Below are 13,528 nucleotides of genomic sequence, written 5' to 3'. Positions count from 1 at the left end.
ACCAGCGGCAGCAGCAGTGAATTCTCCGAGTCCAGTACAGCTACATCTGTGAACTCAAGAACAGTGAGTCAAATTGCGGGCCACAGAGGAGAAATCCCAGTACTGTACTCACTGGGACTTGACCCAGTGGGGGAGGGGCGGTGGCAGAGATATCACACCATAGGAGAACATGAAACCTGGCACCCCCCATAGTTTAAAGCAGCATCTATCGACTCCCTGGGTCGGAGACTCTGTGATACAACCCAGTAAAGGAGTAGTGGGGTCTGAGATACTACTGACTCGAGATCCAGAACACCTTAAGTGAAGTCATAGTGACCCAAGGAAAGAACCCAGAAAAGGCACAAACTTCCGAAATCATGGGAAAGAGGAATAACACTGGAGCAATAAATGCCCACAACCCCACAACAACAGAACCTGATAAAACAGAAAATCAGAGATTTCTAGAAGATCAAATCAGGAAAATAACTGTAGAAATAATAGAGGTGCTTCGAAAAGAACTCAGAGAGAGCCAAAAAGAGATAAAGGATGCAATTAATGAAGTAAAGGCCTCAATTCAAAGCACAAACAACCGATTAGACCACATGGAGAACAGAATCTCGCTCTTAGAAGATGATCATTCCAAAAATGAATGCATAGTTTCTAATCTAGAAAAAAATATCCAACAGCAGGAATCTGACATTGAAGAAATATGGGCCCATTTTAAGAGAGCTAACCTAAGAATAATTGGAATAGAGGAGGGAAAAGAAAGTGAAACCAAAGGGATCAACAATCTCTTCAAGGAAGTAATAGCAGAAAATTTTCCACACATAGAGCAAGAGGTTGATACACAGGTCCAGGAAACTTATAGAACTCCCTTTTTTTTTTTTTTTCTTTTTCTTTTTTTTTTCATATTTATTTTTAATTGGTGCACTGTATTCATACATCATAGTGGGATACATACTTTTGTAGACATACATGCACACATTGCCCAGTCAGCCCCCACCCGATCCCCACCCCGTTCTCTCCCTATCCCCCCCTCCTATGCTTGGCTTAGTAGTTGACATCTAGTATTATAGCAATTTATCCAAAATTAAAAATGATAATCTCTCATAACAGTTTCATTTGTCTGATACCAAGCTTTTGATGACTTAAAGATAACATTTCAATATTTCTTTTTGCTTTCTTACCAGAGAATCTATTTTTTTCTATTTTTTAGGTGAAACTATCATATATTTATATATTTATTTTTCAGAAAAAAAAATCTATCCTAATATGGAATATGGACTCTAGGTACCCACATCGATCTTGAAAAAGAACAAAGCTAGAAGATATATATTTTCTGATTTCAAACCATATAAAGCTACAATAATTGAAACAGTGTAGTACTATTTTAAAGGCAGATATATAAACCATTGGAGTTAAATAAAAGCCTAGAGCTAAATTCTTCCCTATATTGTCAAGTTATTTTTGACAAGGTTTCCACGAACATTTGGTGGTGGAAATAATAATCTTTTAACTAAATATTGTTGAAACATAATAATTACATGGAAAAGAATAAATTGGACCCTTACCTAATCCCATATACAAGTATTAACTCAAAATAGATAAAAGACCTAAATATAAATCTTAAGACTATAAACTTTTAGGAGAAAATCTGGGTCATAAAACCTCACAACATTGAAATTGGCAGTGATTTCTTGGTTATGATTTCAATGGCACAGGCAACAGAAGAGTATACAAACTTCCTAAAAAATAAAAAACATATTGTATATCCAAAGACAATGTAAACAGAGTTAAGAGTTACTAATAGAATGGGTTAAATTTTTCCAAATGCTATATCTGAAGGTATATTAATATTCCAACTAGAAATCCTAAAAATTAACAACAATAAAGGCAAACAATACCCTTTAGAGATAGGTAACAGACTAACATAAATAATGAATCTCCACAGATAACCAATCTTAGTTGTCTGTTGGATGGAAAATCTTGTTTCTCTAGTTCTGATGTGTGTTACCTATTTCTTCTTTGTAGTTAATCTCTTTGAGTATTTTCTCTAGCGCTGGTTTTGAAGACATAAATTCCTTCAGTTTCTGTTTGTCATGGAAGCTTCTTATTTCTCCATCTAATTTGATAGAAAGTTTTGCTGGGTAGGAGATTTTTGGCTGGAAGTTGTTTTCTTTCAAAATTGGGAATATGTTACTCCAAGCCCTTCTGGCTCTCATAACTTGGTTTGGGAAGTCTGGAGTGATTCTAATTGGTTTGCCTCTGAATGTCAATTGGCCCTTTGCTTTTGTTGCCTTTAAGATTCTCTGCTTGGCTTGCACATTGGTCATTTTGACAATTATGTGGCGTGGGGATCCTCTTCTCCGATCCTGTCTAAAGGGAGTTCTATACGTTTCCTGGACCTGCGTATCGACCTCTTGCTCTATGTCTGGAAAATTTTCTGCTATTACTTCCTTGAAGAGATTGTTGATCCCTTTAGTTTCACTTTCTTCTCCCTCCTCTATTCCAATTATTCTTAGATTAGCTCTCTTAAGATGGGCCCATATTTCTTCCATGTCAGATTCCTGCTGTTGGATATTTTTTTCTAGATTAGAAACTATGCGTTCATTTTTGGATTGCTCATCTTCTAAGAGCGAGATTCTGTTCTCCATGTGTTCTAATCGGTTGTTTGTGCTTTGAATTGAGGCCTTTACTTCATTAATTGCATCCTTTATCTCTTTTTGGCTCTCTCTGAGTTCTTTTCGAAGCACCTCTATTATTTCTACAGTTATTTTCCTGATTTGATCTTCTAGAAATCTCTGATTTTCTGTTTTATCGGGTTCTGATGTTGTGGGGTTGTGAGCATTAATTACTCCAGTATTATTCCTCTTTCCCATGATTTTGGAAGTTTGTGCCTTCTCTGGGTTCTTCCCTTGGGTCACTATGACTTCACTTGAGGTGCTCTGGATCTCGAGTCAGTAGTATCTCAGACCCCACTACTCCTTTACTCGGTTTTATCACAGAGTCTCCGACCCAGAGAGTCGATAGAGGCTGCTTTAGACCGTGGGGGGTGCCAGGTTGCACGTTCTCCTATGGTGTGATATCACTGCCACCGCCCCTCTCCCACTGGGTCAAGTCCCAGTGAGTACAGTACTGGGATTTCTCCGCTGTGGCCCGCAATTTGACTCACTCTTCTTGAGTACGCAGATGTAGCTGTAGTGAGTTCCGTGCTGCTGCCGCCGGTGGCAATATGGCGCCGCTGCTACGCCCTTGGCTGTTGGGCTGGCGTTTTTTTTTTTTTTCTTGGTTTTGATTTCCACTCTGAATCCCTGCAGCATGTGCTGAGCTCAGACACTGGGGGCTTTAGATGTCCTCTGCGCCGAGAAATCCCGCCTGGCTGTTGCGCAGCGGCTCCCCTCGGCTTGCTGTGGCCGTCCCGTGAATTCGCCGGCAGTATGGCGCTGCTGCCGCGTCTGCCACGTCCTCGGGCGTGAGGATATCCTCTGTGGCTCTGTTCTCAGTCCGCTTTCTCTCTGGAGCCTGGTGATTTTTTTTGTTTCTCTGGTGATGTTGTTTTCTGGCTTTGAAAGGCGCTGATTTTGTGGTAATGTATATTTGTTGTTAGCGGGGCTCTTAAGCCCCGCTTTTCTCGGTCGCCATCTTCCCCTAGAACTCCCTTTAGACAGGATCAGAGAAGAGGATCCCCACGCCACATAATTGACAAAATGACCACTGTGGAAGCCAAGCAGAGAATCTTAAAGGCAACAAAAACAAAGGGCCAAGTGACATTCAGAGGCAAACCAATTAGAATCATCCAGACTTCCCAAACCAAGTCATGAGAGCCAGAAGGGCTTGGAGTAACATATTCCAAACTCTGAAAGAAAACAACTTCCAGCCAAAAATTTCCTACCCAGCAAAACTTTCTATCAAATTAGATGGAGAAATAAGAAGCTTCCATGACAAACAGAAACTGAAGGAATTTATGTTTCAAAACCAGCGCTAGAGAAAATACTCAAAGAGATTAACTACAAAGAAGAAATAGGTAACACACACCAGAACCAGAGAAACAAGATTTTCCATCCAACAGACAACTAAGATTGGTTATCTGTGGAGATTCATTATTTATGTTAGTCTTTTACCTATCTCTAAATTGTATTGTTTGCCTTTATTGTTGTTAATTTTTAGGATTTCTAGTTGGAATACTAATATACCTTCAGATATAGCATTTGGAAATATTTTATCCAAATCTATTAGTAACTTTTAACTCTGTTTACATTGTCTTTGGATATACAATATTTTTTTTATTTTGGGGGGAGTTTGTATAATCTTCTGTTGCCTGTGCCATTGAAATCATATCCAAGAAATCACTGCCAATTTCAATGTTGTGAGGTTTTATGACCCAGATTTTCTTCTAAAAGTTTATAGTCTTAAGATTTATATTTAGGTCTTTTATCTATTTTGAGTTAATATTTGTATATGGGATTAGGTAAGGGTCCAATTTTATTCTTTTCCATGTAAGTATTATTTTTCAACAATATTTAGTTAAAATATTATATTTCCACCACCAAATGTTCATGGAAACCTTGTCAAAAATAACTTGACAATATAGGGAAGTATTTAGCTCTAGGCTTGTATTTAACTCCAATGGTTTATATATCTGCCTTTAGAACAGTACTACACTGTTTCAATTATTGTAGCTTTATATGGTTTAAAATCAAAAAATATATATCTTCTAGCTTTGTTCTTTTTCAAGATCGTTTTGGGTATCTAGAATCCATATTCCATATTAGGATAGATTTTTTTTTCTGAAAAATAAATATATAAATATATGATAGTTTCACCTAAAAAAAATAGAAAAAAAATATTCTCTGGTAAGAAAGAAAGCAAAAAGAAATATTAAAATGTTATCTTTAAGTCATCAAAAGCTTGGTATCAGACAAATGAAACTGTTATGTGAGATTATCATTTTTAATTTTGGATAAATTGCTATAATACTAGATGTCAACCACTAAGCCAAGCATGGGAAGGAGGGATGGGGAGAGAATGGGGTGGGGATCGGGTGGGGGCTGACTGGGTGATGTGTGCATGTATGTCTACAAAAGTTTGTATCCCACTATGATGTATGAATACAGTGCACCAATAAAAAAAATCAATTAATATACAAAAAAAATTCTCCCCAAAAATAAAAACTTTAATAAAACCACAGATCTACTCAGTAATAACTAACCCTCAAGGGCAGACACTGAGAGAATTTTATTATTTGATTCCATTTTGGTCTTGCCAAATAGAATGGGATACCTTAGAGAATGGGATGCAACTGGGAAAATGTGAATGAAATAGAGAAAAATCAAGTTTGTCCAAACTGCATGTTTGGATAGGGAACAAGGAAGACAGAAATCAAGACTGACTTCCTGCCATATTTACCCAAAGGGAAAAAAAGCATCACAGAGAAAACTCTGCTGGGCGAGTTGGCTTGAATCTTGATGATAAGGACACAGCCTGGTGGTGAGAATCATTCAACTTTCTTTCAATGTTCCTTCTGTCATAGATTCTTGTAGATTCATTTTCTTCCTTTGTGAAATGTGAATAGTAACATAGGTATGTTGGAAATATGTTAGTTATCAAAATAATAAGGTGCAGGAGGACATACCTGTAATAGTCACTCAATAAATACTTTCCAAGGAAGCTTATTGTATGAAGTTTTTATTAGGAGTACAAAAAAAAAAAGAGCTGGAAGAGAGCCAGTCATAAACATTTAAATTCTGTCCCTAGAAGTATCTTTCCTCTCTTCTTTAGAAACTACACAGCACAGAAGTTTAATGTAGTTCATGTTTTCAAGAGTGAATACAAAACAGAGGCAAAAGACCCTACCAACTGTGTGGGATATTCAAACTCAGAAGGCAATGAATCCAGCAAGCACAGGACTCTCTGAGCTATGTTTGATAGAATGAATTAGATGAAGGAGATTCTATGCCACAGAACTTCATCGATAACAAGTAAAGGGGACAAAGCAAAATTACTCTTCATAAATGGCTTTCAAGATCTCCATGAATAAAAATTATTTATGAGGGGAAGGTTAAAAAAAGCAAACTTAGGCAAGGTAGATTAGAATAGAAATCAAGAACCTAGCCTTGTTGATGGAGAGCAAAGCTTCAATGAGAGTTCATCTCTATTTCAGTGTAAGAGAAACTGAAGCAATAGTCTGGAAACTATCCTTAATATTTAAGAAATTCTTAGAAGAGATGCAGAACAAATTTTTTAAAAGGGGGGGAAAAGTTCTAATTTTCAAAAGGGAGGGTGAATGTGAATCTTGAAAGCTTTGATACCACTGATAAATGTTTAAGAATAGTTGGTAATATGATTAATAAACCTTTAGAACATGTAATGGCTGTGAATCTGAGTGTCCTTTTGAATCCCTCTGAACCTTTGGTAATGTGATTCTTACATTACTTAGGAGTGACATAAACAGCATGGTTTTATTTCAGCTCAGTTCTTGAAAAAAAAAAAACTCTCACAGCCTCATAGTCAAGAGTGGAATTACAATCATCTTGGGAGATGAGACAGGGAGATTGCAGGTTCAAGGACAGCCTCAACAAGTAGCAAAACTCAGCAACTTAGCGAGACCCTATTTAAGAACAAAATTAAAAGGGCTGGGGATGCAGCTCAGAGATAGAATGTCTCAATGTCTCTGAGTTCAATCCCCACAAGGGGGAGAGAGAGAGAGAGAGAGAGAGAGAGAGAGAGAGAGAGAGAGAGAGAGAGAGAGGAGAGGGAGAGAGAGAAAGAGAGAGAAAGGAAGAGAGAGAACAAATCAATCTCTGAGTAGGTGGATCATCAATAATCTAAGGCTCATTTATAGATTTTAATTCCTGGTTGATTTTCCTTCTTGCACCAGTCCAAATTTAAGAAGCTGATTCTCAAAATTCGCCCCATGTGCAGCCATTTTTCCCGTGCTAATCTTGATGGAGCTGAATGCACATCAAAGACCTTAATGCCCATCATATGGGAGCATGGAATTGAAAATTCTAGTGCTAATCTCTACAGCCCAGTGCTCTAGTCACAGTCTCTCCATCCTGGGAGAGGTGAGTGGTTACTGACATTATTGTCCTGCAAGTCTTTCTCAAAACTAATTAGACCTAGGAGCTAATGAGCCCAGGGTGAATCTTGGGTATTAGGTAGCAGTTCTCAAATTACAGTGCCAAACCTATTCCCTTCCTCACCTAAATTATATTGGCCCAAGTGCAAGCCTATGTGGTAGTGTGTTTATACATTAGCTGTTACTCTGGTAACTACCCTATTTCTTTCTTCTAGTAGCTGAGTTGTGCCCATTGGGTTGGTGTGGTAGGAGGGCATCAAATCCCTCCTGTGTTTCTGTGGAACAGGCCCTGGCTCTCACATAGTCACTTCTCCTACCTGCTGATGATGAGGGTGATCCCTCCCCAGGTCCTCCATAGCTATGACTGCTTTCCATATTATCTTCCACCTGAATTCCTGAACCCAGAATAGTGGAATCTTGGTCATTGTAAGCTTACTTCCTTAATTCCCCTAAAATCATTCATCCTTCCACTCAATAAACATGTCTTTGGGTCCCTGATATTTATAGTGATACATATTTATGAGGTAGCATATGATATTTCAATATACGTATACAGTGTATAAACAATCAAATCAAGGTAATTAGTACGTACAATTCCTTATCATTTTTTCAGCTTTTGAGCTCTTCATAAAATATGTAATAGGACTTTATATTCTATAGTCACCCTACTTAATAGAACTATAAATACTATGATTAATTCAGTCAAAAAACTTCTAACAAAGAGAAGCCCAGGCAGGCTGACCTGGTGCTTTGGTCCCCAGGGCCAGGGTGGTGCCTTGGTCTGCAAGGTTCATCCTAGAGCCTGGGGTTTCCAGGATGTGCCCAGAACCTGGGTTCCCTGAGGCATGCCTGAATCCTGCAAACTTGCTGCCAGCTCCATGGACTGAAACCCAAGTGTAGGTGGGCAGGCCTGTGTCCTGAGTCTATGGAGTCTATGTCCACAGAGGTTTCTGAAGCTGTGGTCCATGGAGCTCAACCTGGCCATTGGATGGGCCTGGACCTGGGACCCCCAGGCCTGGTCTGGTTTAAAGCAGACCTAGAAACTTGGTCCACAAGTGCTGGCTGAGAACCTGGGGTCAGGGATGCCAGCCTGGTGCTCAGCTTTGCTGGGCTTCACCTGGTGTTGGGACCACAGCAGAGTCTAGTGCTCAGTTTACTCTCCTTTTTCTAAACAGAGAACATCTCTCTGCACTGTGCTGCCTGGGCTTGGGGAAATGGTCACACAGGTATTGTAAAACTTTCCCTTCTGCCCTCTTGAATGAGATTGTTTTTTAGTTCTGTGCTATGCCCATGTGCTCTTGTCTCTCACCTTAGCTCTCATGAAGGTATTTTCCTGATGTTTTTGCAAAGGGGTGTGCAGTGGACAGTTCTATTACACCTGACACACTTAGCTACACTTTTATTAATTAGTTGATTTTTTCATATTTTACACTGGGGATTGAAACCAGGGGCATTCTGCCTCTGAGCTACACTCTAAGACCCCTTTTTTATTTTACTTTGAAACATGGTCATACTAAGTTGTTGAGGGTGTAAGTTTCTGAGGCTGACCTCAAACCCGTGATTACTCTGTTTTAGCCCCTCAAATACTGAGATTACAGATGTGTGTCACCAGGTCCCTTGGAACCATACTTTTAAAAATTTGATTTAAACTCTCCTTCACTTAAATATAAATTTAGAAAGATCTAATTTTCTGGGAGTTTATTTAAAAAATTCTGTGAGTTAATTTAAGATGAGAAATCTGAAAGCCACATTATTGAAGGAACTATTACAAGATCATTCAGAGACATTTTGCCTAGAAAATATCAAATGTTTGAATTGCAGAGTAATTCTGGAAATCTTTTCAAATATTTTAAGTAGTGCCAAATGTAAGGTAAAATAGAATGTTCCTTATACAAAGAACATAACTGTGGCCAAAGATAGGATTTCTAAGACCAAAGAAATTGGCTCAGAAGGTTAGACTTCCCAGTCATTTCAGGTGTGTCAAAATATAATAGTCTGGCTGTATAAAAGTGGTAAAGTTCCTGTCCCTGAAAGTTTGCCAGAAGAGGCTAAGTCACCACCTGCTAAGAACAGGAAAGGACTTGGGGGAAAAAAAGGGGGAGTCTATAGTGGGAAAGGGGTTGCTTTGTCCCATCATCCAGTATCCCTCCAATTTGGAGGTCCATTAGCCAAATACATTACTCCACATATCAAAAAAATACATAAACTTTCACTCCACAATTAACCCTACTTTTGTGTATGTTTTATATTTTTACATTTTTAAAAATTAAGTAAAATCTCAATTAGACACTTCTCCCCCAAACTTTCTTCAATCAATCACCAGCCATCAGATTTTGCCATTTTACTGCATTTTCTCTCAAACTTCTACATTTCCTCAAGCAGTTCAGCTTTCGCCTCTCACAATCTTAGAACAGAAAAACAAAAGCCTGGTAGCCACGGTCCTAGGCCTAAAGGACACATTAAAGATTACTAATTATGCTTAAAAAAAAATCTTGCTAAAAAAACTTGCTTCTCTTGCTGTCTGTTTTTTTATCTGCTGACCTAAGTGTGGTTATCTTTGTATATCATTTTACCAGAATTTTCCAAGTAAAGGAAACTAATTACCATAATCTTTATCACAACCTGAAACTTGGTGTGTATGTACATGCAGGTATGTATGCATGCATGCACATCTACATTTTTATCTCTGTGTGTGATTAAGAGCCACAAAGACTAAAGGAGGATTGAGATATGAATCAAAAAAATAATAATTCAAGGTAAAGTAAGCTTAGAAAATTAGGACAAGGATATCAAGTACAGTCTCTGTCTGAATTTTTCGTTTATGTCCCAAACTAATTTCATCATCTTCCCTTTAATTTACTATGTATAATTTATGTAAATCAAATTGTCAAACACAGAAGACAAATGTTATCAAACGTAGAAAACAAGTGACTACATCTGGATTGCATAATTTCTTAGCCTACATTACAGTGATCAGCAGCTGTGTGACCAAGTTTCTACCAGCACGATGTGAATAGAAAAGACTGTGGAGGTTTTCTACACAAATTGAAATTTAAATTTTATATGGAAAAAGTTCCATACGCTTTTACCTTCTTTCTATCTGTTATGCAAACGTGAGCCCTGGATGCATAGCAATTATCTTACAACTAAGAGACCAAAAACATGTGTCAAAGGTAGTACAGCAGAGAAAGAACCACTTCACATTGCTAAATAGCTGATTTAGTTTAGCTAGCTGCCTCCAAATAAATTTTACACAAGAAAAGAAAATATTGTATGTTTAAGCAAGAGCAAATAACGATAGTCAACATTTATGTCCCAAACATAGGTGCTGCTATTTTAATAAAACAAATTCTTTATGACAGTAAGTCACACATAAGTCCATAAATCCCAATATAATAATACTGGGAGACTTCAACACCCCTCCCAAACCATTAAACCAATCTTCTAGACAAAAGCTCAGTAAAGATGCCTCACACCTAAAGAATATCATAAACCAATACATCTATTAGACACATATAGAGTATTCCACCCAACTACAGCAGAGTTCACATTTTTCTCATCTGCTCATGGAACCTTCTCCAAAATAGATCACATCCTGTGCCACAAAGTGTGCATTAGCAAATTTAAAAAGTGAGACAAACTTCCCTGTGTCTTTCAGATCATAAAGGAAAGAAAATAGAAATCAACTATAAGAAGACTCAGAGAAACCACATAAACATGAGGAGACTGAACACTATACTGCTGAATTAAGAATGGGTCATAGAAGAAGTAAGGGATGAAATCAAGAAATTCCTAGAAACACACAAAAATAGAGATAAAACATATCAAAACCTCTGGAACATTTGAAGGCAGTATTAAGAGAAAAGTTCATATCACTGTATGCTCACATAAGAAGAACAGAAAATTACTAAATAACCTAATGACACATCTCAAAGCCTTTGAAAAACAGGAACAGTCTAACTCCAAAGCCAGACAGGAAAAAAAAATACAGAAAATCAACAAAACCAAAAGCTGGTTTCTCAAAAAAAGAAATTAACAATATAGATAAACCACTAGTCAACTTAATAAAAAAAGAGAGAGAATCAACCCAAATTATGAAGATAAGAGATGAAAAAGGAGATTTTACCACCAAAAGTATAGAAATCCAGAGAGTTATCATAAACTACTTTGAAAAACTATACTCCAACAAAATGGAAAACCTGGAAGAAATCAACAACTTTCTAGGTAAATACAACCTTCCTAAACTTAGTCAAGAAAATATAGAAAACAACCAATAGCAATCAAAGAGATTGAAACACAAATAAGATTCTACTATCAAAGAAAAGCCCCAGACCAGATGTTTTCCCAAATGAATTGTTTTGTGTGTGTGGTACTGGGGGTGAAACTCGAGGGCTTTTCTACCATCAGGCTATACTCTCATACCTATTTTATATTTTATTTGGAAACATAGTCTCACTAAGTTGCTGAGAACCTCACTAAAAAACTGAGGCTGGGTTCTAACCTGTGTGATTCTCCTGTCTCAGCCTCCCAAGTGCAAGGTTTACAAGCATGTGCCACCAACCTGACCCCAAATGATGTCAGCAGGTTTGTGCATGATTAAGCAGTGCTTTTTTCAATGGTGAGGTTTGTGTAAGGGGGGAGGAGCTGAGGTGACAGTTACAGGAATTGGGTAAAGTAGAGGACATGATTAGGTTGAGTAAGAATTTAAGTATAATAAGGTAGTATCTGGTTGAGAATGAAAGAAGGTTAGATAGTAGGATTCTTGTAGTTAGTAGAGTATTTAGGTATGGAGATATGAAATAGCTTGAGTATAAAACAACAGGATACAGTAAGGGAAACAACTTTTCAGAAAAGAGAGTAGATAGGCTAGAGTGAGGAAGTTTGTAAAAGAAATGGGGGTAAGGAGCAAACAAACACGAATAAAGTAACACAACAAGTAATAAAAACAATTATAAATCAAAGACCAAAAAACAACCAAAAGAAAAAAAATGAGGAAAGAAAAAACAAAAGGACAAAAATTTTAAAAGAACAAAAAGAACTAACAACAGTATGAGAGAAAAAAAACATAAGAAACAGCAGTTGTGATAATTAACATATATAGGGCGTGGGCCCATATAATATTTGTATGTCTGTTCACTGGTAGATTCTGGAGCATATTCCAATGTCTCACATTTGCTCCATATTCTATTGTCAGCTTTGGGGCATACTTCATGAGTGTTTGCGCTTCACGATCCCTGGCTCTGTGCTCTCTGCCCTGGGCACTATGATCTATGCCCTTGTGCTCTGTGCCTTTCTGCCCTGGCCTGTTACTCCCTATTCACACCCAGAGGGCATCCAGTGTATTTTTGGAGCAACCTCCTGCGACTCTGTGCAGGTACCATGCTTGAGCACTATGCCTTTCCTGTGTTTCCTCCAGAGGGAGGTTCTATCTGGACTATCTCCGGGATGGGCCGCTAGGTTTTAGCCCACTAGGGTCCCGTGGCTGCTCTGGGCGGTCTTCCACTTCCGCCAAGTACCGAGTAATGCAAGTGGTTACCTTTGCTGTTTTGCAGGCTGGGTCTCTGCAGGACAGTTTTCCACTGAGGGTGCTGCCTCTGGTAAGTGCATGGGCTTCTGTACCTTTCTCTGCATCCCTGAGGCATGATGCTGGTCACTTAAGTTGTTGGAACTCTGCGGCCACTTTCTGCACTTCAAGTTCTTGGATTGTCAGGATTTCTTGGGGCTGCAGCACTAAAGCTGCGCCAAAGCTGGCAATTATGGTTTGGCCCAGAGGCCTGAGATAGCGCTGGCCACCACACCAGGTCCATGGTGCACTCAGAGAATTGGATTTCCTTCCACCATGGTTCCCTGTGGTTTCTTCTGCTGCTTGGTTTGTCAAGACTCTGTCTTTGTCATAGTTAAACTTTATCTGTCCCAGCTACTGAGATGTGCTGTGTCCGGCTGTCACCATTTTGAATCTTCCGCAGTATACACTTTTTTTAAAAAAAGAATATTTGCTGTATACATGTAATTTGAGCTGAATCCTGCCAAGAGAGCTTCCCTTGAACGTCATTTTACAAAGTTGTGATAATTTTCCCCTTCCTTTGGTGACTCTTTTGGACTTCGCTCAACTACAAATGCAGGTGATGGCAGAAGATGCTCACAAAGTCATTTGTCCTGTATCTTACAATTTCTAGAGAAGCGAGTGAAATTTGTGGGGAGAATGGTTTCCTTTATTAAAATATTTCCGGGAGCTCCCTTGTTCAAAGTTAATTCAGTTTTTTATATATACTGTCAGTTGTAAACATCAAGGGAAACAATCAGTATATTTGTTTTTGCAGAACTATCATAATGTCAAAAATCAATGAGGAATTAGAAACCATTATTTTATAAAATGTAATACAAAGAAGAAATGTCTAAGAATTAAAATTAATTCACAATTAGCTTCATTGCATTATGAGTGTGATCATTTCAGAGTCCTGGGAAAATGCT

General features: G+C 38.2%; 1 protein-coding gene across 1 annotated transcript in view; it reads left to right on the top strand.

The window, feature by feature from the left end:
* Positions 1-7,982: 7,982 nt before the first annotated feature.
* Positions 7,983-13,528, top strand: part of MROH2B (maestro heat like repeat family member 2B) — a gene marked incomplete at both ends in the record, with an annotated part of 82,650 nt that continues 77,104 nt past the window's right edge. The window contains 2 exons of the mRNA XM_080701756.1: positions 7,983-8,112; positions 8,233-8,283. Of these exons, the coding sequence (XP_080557882.1) occupies positions 7,983-8,112; positions 8,233-8,283 (181 nt within the window). The remainder of the gene's footprint in view (positions 8,113-8,232; positions 8,284-13,528) is intronic.

This window comes from Muscardinus avellanarius, assembly GCF_963383645.1.
Source record: "Muscardinus avellanarius genome assembly, chromosome: 1".
Lineage (NCBI taxonomy): Eukaryota > Metazoa > Chordata > Mammalia > Rodentia > Gliridae > Muscardinus > Muscardinus avellanarius.
The sequence above is the reverse complement of the archived record's forward strand: the minus strand, read 5'-3'. Positions and strand labels throughout refer to the sequence as shown.